This window comes from Odontesthes bonariensis, chromosome 24 (assembly GCF_027942865.1).
Source record: "Odontesthes bonariensis isolate fOdoBon6 chromosome 24, fOdoBon6.hap1, whole genome shotgun sequence".
Taxonomy (NCBI): Eukaryota; Metazoa; Chordata; class Actinopteri; order Atheriniformes; family Atherinopsidae; genus Odontesthes; species Odontesthes bonariensis.
In genome coordinates, this window is record NC_134529.1 from 16,692,626 (window position 1) to 16,700,447 (window position 7,822).

At 43.2% G+C, this 7,822-nt stretch overlaps 1 protein-coding gene across 2 annotated transcripts in view; it reads left to right on the top strand.

The window, feature by feature from the left end:
- Window positions 1-7,493, top strand: part of LOC142374771 (estrogen-related receptor gamma-like) — a 31,089-nt gene extending 23,596 nt beyond the window's left edge. For both annotated transcript variants that reach the window (XM_075458580.1, XM_075458579.1), the window contains exons 7-8: window positions 5,416-5,685; window positions 5,789-7,493. In XM_075458580.1, coding sequence (XP_075314695.1) covers window positions 5,416-5,685; window positions 5,789-6,033 — 515 coding nt within the window. In that variant the 3' untranslated portion in view covers window positions 6,034-7,493. The remainder of the gene's footprint in view (window positions 1-5,415; window positions 5,686-5,788) is intronic.
- Window positions 7,494-7,822: the final 329 nt, after the last annotated feature.

Consider the following 7,822-nt stretch of genomic DNA (forward strand, 5'->3'; position numbering starts at 1 on the left):
GTGGCTACATGAAGTTTTAATTTATTTCCAGCTGTCAGAGTTACAGAAATCCTCCTGGCCCTTGGAACACATTGAGCTTGTCCTCTGACAAAGATAACTCTAGGGTTGTCCATAAGGTTTGAATGAAAAATGGCAGGGAAGTGCACTTTTGACGGCAAAGTTTAAAATGTTGTACGCAGTTGCCATCACGTGCAAGAGAGGTTTTCGGTGTGAATAAACTTAGTCGCCAAACTCAGAAAGGACACAGATGAGCTCCAGGCTCTTTGGGAGCGTGTTCGGGACCTTTGTTTGTTTTTTTGTTTAAAGCATTCCAAAATAACAAGACAAAATGTTCTGAATTCTCTGAAACTGCTAAAGAAAGGGCCGATTAATACCAGCAGTTTCTTTTCTCGGCGTGTAAATGATCCAGGATGGAAATTTTTATTGTTTTGGAAAAGGAGGTACGGGTGCCTGTTAGTCCAACCATCAGGCCAAAACCCAAACATATATTCACAGTCACATTCATGGCAAATCTTCACTCTGGAAGCATTTTTACTTAAAAGAAAAAAAAAAAGGGATTCTGATTTTATCTTCTAATGCCTGCCAGTCCAATTTCTATTGATTTAGTAACATCCCTGCGGAGGTTGTTGGCCAGACTTACTCCCAAAAAATGGTAGAAGACTTTATTTTGATGTGAAGCGGAGAGCCACATATCTCAGGTTGGCTTCCTGAAGAAAAACTTTGAATAATTCACAGTAGTTGGCGCAACCTTACGAGAGGCATCTGGAACAAAGGGTTATTTTTACTGCCTCCGCTAAATTCCCCTCCGTCCGTTCTTCATATCTCTTTTCCTGCGACTGCTTTATCAGCCGTGTTATCCGCACCCAAAACATCAGCAGGGACACACCTGGGTCTTTTTGTTGATGTCTTGTCTCTGAAACGCTTACAAAACAAACAAAGCAGGTGTGCGTGGGCTTGTATCTCATCTCTGTATTTCTACCAACAAAGTGGACAGGAGGCAACACATTTGTGTGCCCTGCTGTCCCTCATCAGCATTTCCATAGTTCTGCTTTGTAAGAAAACCACCTCCCCATCCTCCCACCCCACCCCCGGGCTGCTACTGTCTTTCTCTTTCCCCCCTCATTTTTGACTCTTTACTGTCAGCGCTCGAGACAGATGGAGTCCGTGATGGGTGTATATTTCTAGCCCTTTGCCAGTGGAGGGTTTTGTTCGGGGAGCAGAGCGGCGGTGAGAGGCGCCCGCACACACAGCAGATACCCACCTGAGGGAAATGGGAGAGGAGGAAAGAAAGGGACTTTTTTTTTTTTTTTTTTATGCAGACGTCAAAAACATTTGACTCAAACTCCCGAAATGTCACCAAAAATACATAAAATGTAACAAAACACGTTGCGGCGAACAAAAGGTATTCTTGACTGGAAAAATTAACATCGTGGAAAGCGTTCAAATTGGCCGCCCTGTTGTTCCTCATCGGTGTCGGATAAGGCTCAGTGCTTTTACTTAGGAATTATACGGCAGTTAATGATCAGACAGCTGTCAGAAAAGCTCTCAATGAAATTAAACTAACTTTAGGCTGCTGAGGGCTGAACTGGAATAACTTGTGACACCAGCCACTCCAAACCAGTATTTCTCAAGCAACTCTTCAATAACGCAGAGATGTGCATCAACCTTTCTCATCCCTGTCATGACCCATATATACAGATGGAGGAGGCTGCATAGCTTCCAAAACACCAATCCACCTTAACTACTCGGACGTTTTCAACAAAAAAATAAAAAATCACCATTACAGATATAGAAACTAATCTCTCATCGGGATAAGACTTTCTGAAGTCTTATAGACAACTGGACATCTGGTCTGAATACCCAGTGGTCAGTTTGCAGTTTTATACCCTCTGGCTGTGAATATCAGTGTTGCTCTTTTGGTCTAGGGTTGCGGAGCAACTGTCCTGGATGCTCAACCTCAGCTTCCCGTAATCTCCAACTGTAGCACTCGTACAGTGGGTGTCCACAATAACAATATTAATTATTAAACCTTTTATTACAACGGCGTTAATTGTGGCCAAGAAAATGACTTCTCCAGTGAGGGGATGAAACAAAACCACCAATGAATCAATTGCTTCATCTGCGCAAATTTAGGGCGGCTCAGAACAATCCAACAGGAACATTGCGACTCATATCACTCTTCTCCTTCATTCCCCAGCCTATGTGAGATGTCTCTGTGCTTATGTAATTGTGTCTCTGTTTTGCTTCCTTATTAAGAAAGTTTTCTGTCTTGGAAACCGGCTCAATCACTTTGTTTCCTAGAGATTTGAAATGGTAGACCCAAACCAGTTTCACCCGCTGAGGCTGGAGAGGTTTGCTTTGCTCAGCATAAAGACTGGAAACACTGGAAAAGAGTTAGCCAAGCCCAGTTTTAACAAAACCCATTAGCTACCAACTCTAATTATTACCCCATCTTTTAAAAAATGTAATTATTATTCTAAAATTAATTGAAAAAAATAAAAAGTGAAGTAATTGTACAGAGATAGAGCTAGGCTAACTGTCTCCCATCTTTTTGCTAGCTGACTTAGCTTCTGTAGCATGTACCACAAAAGAAATAAATATATTTGTCAAATATGGGGTCTTGTTCTTAAAGTTCGCAACCATGAGACAGTTGGCAGTAAAATCAGTTGATGAAAAGAAACACGTAGGCTCAAAAATATTTGTCTAATCAAATTTAAGCAAAGATTCTCAGATGCAGTAGAAAAATTCCCATTAAAAAATCAGATCCAGAGTCCTGCATGTTTTACCTCCCTACCTGTTGCTTTATTCCAAAAAGGATCCTTTCAGTTACTGAGAAGTTTTGGAATTTTTGCAGATCAACCTTCTTCTTTTTTATTATTAAAAGAAATAAGAAGAAGAGGACATGTGCAGAGAAAAAGGAAATATTGTTAATTATAATCGGAATCCCCTAAATGAGATGACGGTCATCGCAAGACTGAAGACAAAAAGTAAATTCTGGACTGTGGCATTGCTAAAGCTATAGGTTGACATGGTGGGAGAGACTGTAACAGGAGACAAAGAAAAAAAAATGGTAGCGAAGAGATGCGTTCTCCAATTAAAATGGCTATTTAAAAAAGAAAAAAAGACTGTCCCTTCCTAGCAGCGTAATGGCCGTGTCACATCAGCTCTGCGTGAGTGGCAGGACACGCAGTCCCCATCGCTGGGAGAACCGGGGTCCTGGGCAAAGTGTCCCAGGCCATCTGAGTTCTTTGCCTTGGGGGAGGTGAGTGTGACGGGGCAAGTGTCCTGCCTGCTCCCCCTTCTCTGCGTCTGCTCTTATCAGGCAGATTGACAGTGATGTGGTCTGAAGTCTGAAGGCCAGACTGGCAGATGAGCTGGCTAAAGACCAACTGCCCTCTTTGTTTTGGCCTTTTTTTTTTTTTTTTTTGAGTCCATGATGCAAGTTGGCTGTCGAATACGAGTGCGTTTTAGTCGACTGTGGTGTTACTGCCAAGTTGACATGATATGAAGTGTAGCTGAGGAAACTCGGCTATGAATGTGGAGAATCCCGTTGGCATAATAGGCCGGGTTATCTGTTTCTAGAATTAACGCCAATAGACAGAGAGGAGGACCAAAGTTTTCAAAGAAAAGGGAATATGTAGAGCTGTGGCAGACTCATTTTTTTGTGTTTGAACCACAGCCAATTGTTCCCCATAGAACTGTCCTCGCATACGGGAAACAATCTGTGATGAAGCTCTGCATTAACAGGTAGAAATGGCAATGACGAAAGAGCTTGACGTTGGCCTCTCAAAACCCAAAGAAAACGCATAGAGAAACCAAGTGACAGTGAAGCTCATTATCACTCTTCTCCCCAATCTCCATAGGGCTCAGTACAAAGCTTCCCGATCCTTGTATTCTAACCAGTTGAGGCTACCAATTAATTATCCTGCTCATCCTACCTTTAGACGAACTGCTCCGGAGCTTCCCGAGCAAGAGCACATAATCAGCCTACTTTACATTGTAGAGGAGTGGATTAGAGCAATTCAAAGTCCATGTCCTTTTGCTCCTCCTCGTCTTTGTCAAATATGTCGTTTTTCTGAACTGTGACTGATCGAGGTGCATGCGCAGTTGTAGCTGACTTATAGATATTTTTTTTTTAGGCTGCACGCAGAGGGACCTGCTGGACCCTTGGGGACTTTTGCTCATGAGGAAATTCACATCACACAGTCTTCGGGCATTGAGGAAACCCTAAAATACCTCTAAAAGTTCTAAAAGACTCAAACTGTCTGGTCTGAACATGTCCGTTAATGTCAGCTACAACTGGCCACGATTGGTTTCCAAAGGCAGAAATAGTTGATTGTTTAAAGGTGGTTTTGTTTAGTATGTTAGAACTCACTTTTCAAATGTGTTTCCATCTCCCTTCATGGCCATAATTTATTTTTTCTTCAAAAAAGCCAAAAAACATATTTTTTTTCCTTTTGTCTAATTTTATTTTTGCTGTTTCCATCTCTCTTTTCTCATGTAATACTTCAAAATACACGTAATTAAAAAAAATTTAAAAAACGAAAACGATGATAGAGCTTCTGGAAACTGTCCTCCCTGTTGTATTCATTTCTGTTTTATGTTGGTTTAACGAATATTGGTCCCTGAAATCTATCAGTAAATTGCTCGAGGTTTCATCAAACACTGACTCACACAGGTCTTTCTTCCTGGTCGATGGCTCTGCACTAGAATACTGATCCCTATTGAGCAATTAAATTGTGCACTGACAGCACTTCCAATCAATCAAGGGGGGATAGCGGAGAAATGGGTGCCAGTGGCGTCGCCGCGGTGATTGTAAAGAGCGGTGGCTCCTGATAACAATCGCCAATACTGTCAAAAATACAAACACCTCCTCCTCCTCCTCCCCCAGCTCTGTAAAATCACCCGTTTAATTACAGTAAACGTGTGTGTGAGAGTGTGTGTGCAGGTTTATGCGGGGGCAGTTAGTGGGTTTAATCATACTCCAGTGGGGTGTAATTGTCAATCAAAGTAGGTGTGTCCTACAGAGAGCAATTCATTTTACCACCAATTCACTCCTCCTGTCCTTTATTATGCCCTTTGCTGTGTGGCCGTTTCGTAAAAGTAAAATCCTTCTTCTACCGGCACATTCTCCATTACAGCTATTAATATAAAGTCCACCCCAAATCTCTGCCAGACTGCCAGGCAAAATGTCCGATTTCAAATTCTTTAACCCTCATGATATGAGCTAATGGGATCTGTGATTACTCCCTCTCTAACAAATGCTTTCAAAGTCAACGTTCAGCCCCTAAGCTTGCAGTAATCCATCCATCCATCCATTGTAACCGTTATTTTGAAAAACCTTCTTTTGTTTCTATGTTACTCAAGCTAGCGACCACCTTCCCTTCATGCCTTCTTATCCGCTTCCCTCTCCAGGCTTCCCCTCGCTGTCTCTCGCAGACCAGATGAGTCTGTTGCAAAGCGGCTGGATGGAGATCTTGATCCTCCGCGTGGTGTTCCGCTCGCTGGCCTTGGAGGACAAGCTGGTTTACGCAGAAGACTACATCATGGACGAGGAGCAGTCGAAACTGGCTGGTCTGCTCGACCTCAACAACGCCATCCTGCAGCTGGTGAAAAAATACAAAAGCATGGGACTGGAGAAGGAGGAGTTTGTGGTCCTGAAAGCCATCGCACTCGCCAATTCAGGTGCTGAGCTGGTTATTACAGAGACTTGGCTTTGTCGCTGCACATTAGGCTTTGTTGGAAGAATTGACCTTAGATTCACGATTTCATTTTTTTTTTCTTTCAGACTCCATGCAAATTGAGGACTCGGAGGCGGTTCAGAGACTCCAGGACGTCCTTCACGGGGCCCTGCAGGACTACGAGGCCGTGCACCACCCAGAGGATCCTCGGCGTGCAGGCAAGATGATCATGACCCTCCCCCTTCTCCGTCAGACGGCCGCTCGCGCCGTCCAGCACTTCTGCAGCATCAAACAGGACGGCCGTGTGCCCATGCACAAATTATTCCTCGAACTGCTGGAGGCCAAGGTCTGATCAGAACACGGACAGACGTGATCTTTTGTCCCGATCCAAGAGGTTAGGACGACAGGGAACGAAGGACAACGGGTAACGGGTAACGGGGGGGTGGGGGGTGGGGGGGGTTGGACTGGTTAGTCAAACCTGCGTAAGCATGCTGACCCGCTTTGAAGGATGAAGAAAGATGGACGGACGGTGTAAAAGCAGAAGAGTCGCCTTCTACAGATATTTCCAGTTACATGCCAAACATAGTTTCTTTTCTGAAAAGACCACCTGATACTTGAAGATCCTCGTGGATTATTTTGTTCATCTCGAAAGCCTGTAAAATCTGCATTCTTGTGCGTTTAGAGAACTTTTTTTCTGATTTGGTGTAAGTTATCCTTTTTGTATAGGGAAAGGTCAGCGTGTCCTAAGAGGCGTCCGGTTTAGTCTTGCCAAAGAGTAACGGCTCGTGCGATTGAATAATACCAGCAAATGTCCACAGTAAAGTGACGTGGCCTGTGAGACGTTCACAAAAAAAAAAAAACCTGCTTCCTTGCCCGGTTGTGCATCGAACAACTATATCCGTCTCCTCACTGCATTCGTGCACATGGGATTAAAGGGAAGCGAGGAGGTGACACCACAATAAGCGGCCTCCTGGTTCAAGCAAACAATTTCAGGGAATGAGTACTTAATGTCATGATGCAACTGAATGACAGAAAAGTAATATTTATTAAAAAGTGACTGTTCTTTTTGGTTTCTTTTGCTTATAAACGAGCAACTGCAGTGGACGATGTGTTTTTTTTCTTCTTCTTTTTAAAGATTTTTATCTGATATCGTTGTGAGACGTTTTCTTTTTACTAGCTTCTCTGCTACAGCACTGAAACCTACATCATATCATGACATTAGAGACAACCTGATTATAAGTGGAATCTGTGCTTGTGGAATCTGTACTGAGGATCATAATGTTGTAGAATTGTGTAGAAGACTCATATGACTTTATGTAAAAAAAAAAAAGGCTGCCATACTGTATATCCTGGATTTAGGGAGACGCTTGATGTCTTTTCTATGGTAGAAGTCTGTGTGTAGGATAAAATTTGTGCACTACTTTTCCTTTTAGCCATAACGTTTTGGGGGAACCTGGCTCTGTTAATCTGTTAGCGTGTGTTGTGTGAAGAGTCTCTGAAATGTGTCTTTTGCCGCCCGTGTTGAACGAAGGGATTAAACGTGGGAGGAGTCTCGGCTGTGACGCTGCTTGTCTGACTCGAGGCACCGTGAGGCGGGCTTATTTTTGTGAAAGATGATCAGACGTGGCAGCGATGCGGATGTTTAAATATTTGTCCGGTGAGATTTTGCTGTATATACATCTTGTCTTATGCCAACGGATGTGTTTTAAAAATGCAAATAAGCTTTGTCTGGATGAGCTGTGCCGTTGCTGTTTCATTCTCAGGTGGATTTTTTGGCAATAAAAACGATCCCCTCAATGCAAAAGCTCATAATCTCCCAGTGTCATCTTCTTCACTAAAGCGAAGAGGGGGGTCTGGAGCAAATTCATTAAGAGCTGGTAAGTGGGTGCAGTCTATTCTGCACAGTCTGACAATGGACTGTTATTTCCAAGTATGGCCCATTATGGCCCATCAAAGCCATCCGAGCCCAGTTGGATGGAGATTTATAATTAACAGCCATAATGTAATGAAGTCTAACAGTGGCCTCAGAGAGAGCTGGTCATCAGTTGCCTGTTGAGGCTAATGGAAGCAGAGGCAAACAAACTCCTTCTCTAATTTACTGTTCATTGCCGTATTTCAGTAATGCTTTAATGCAATCCCTT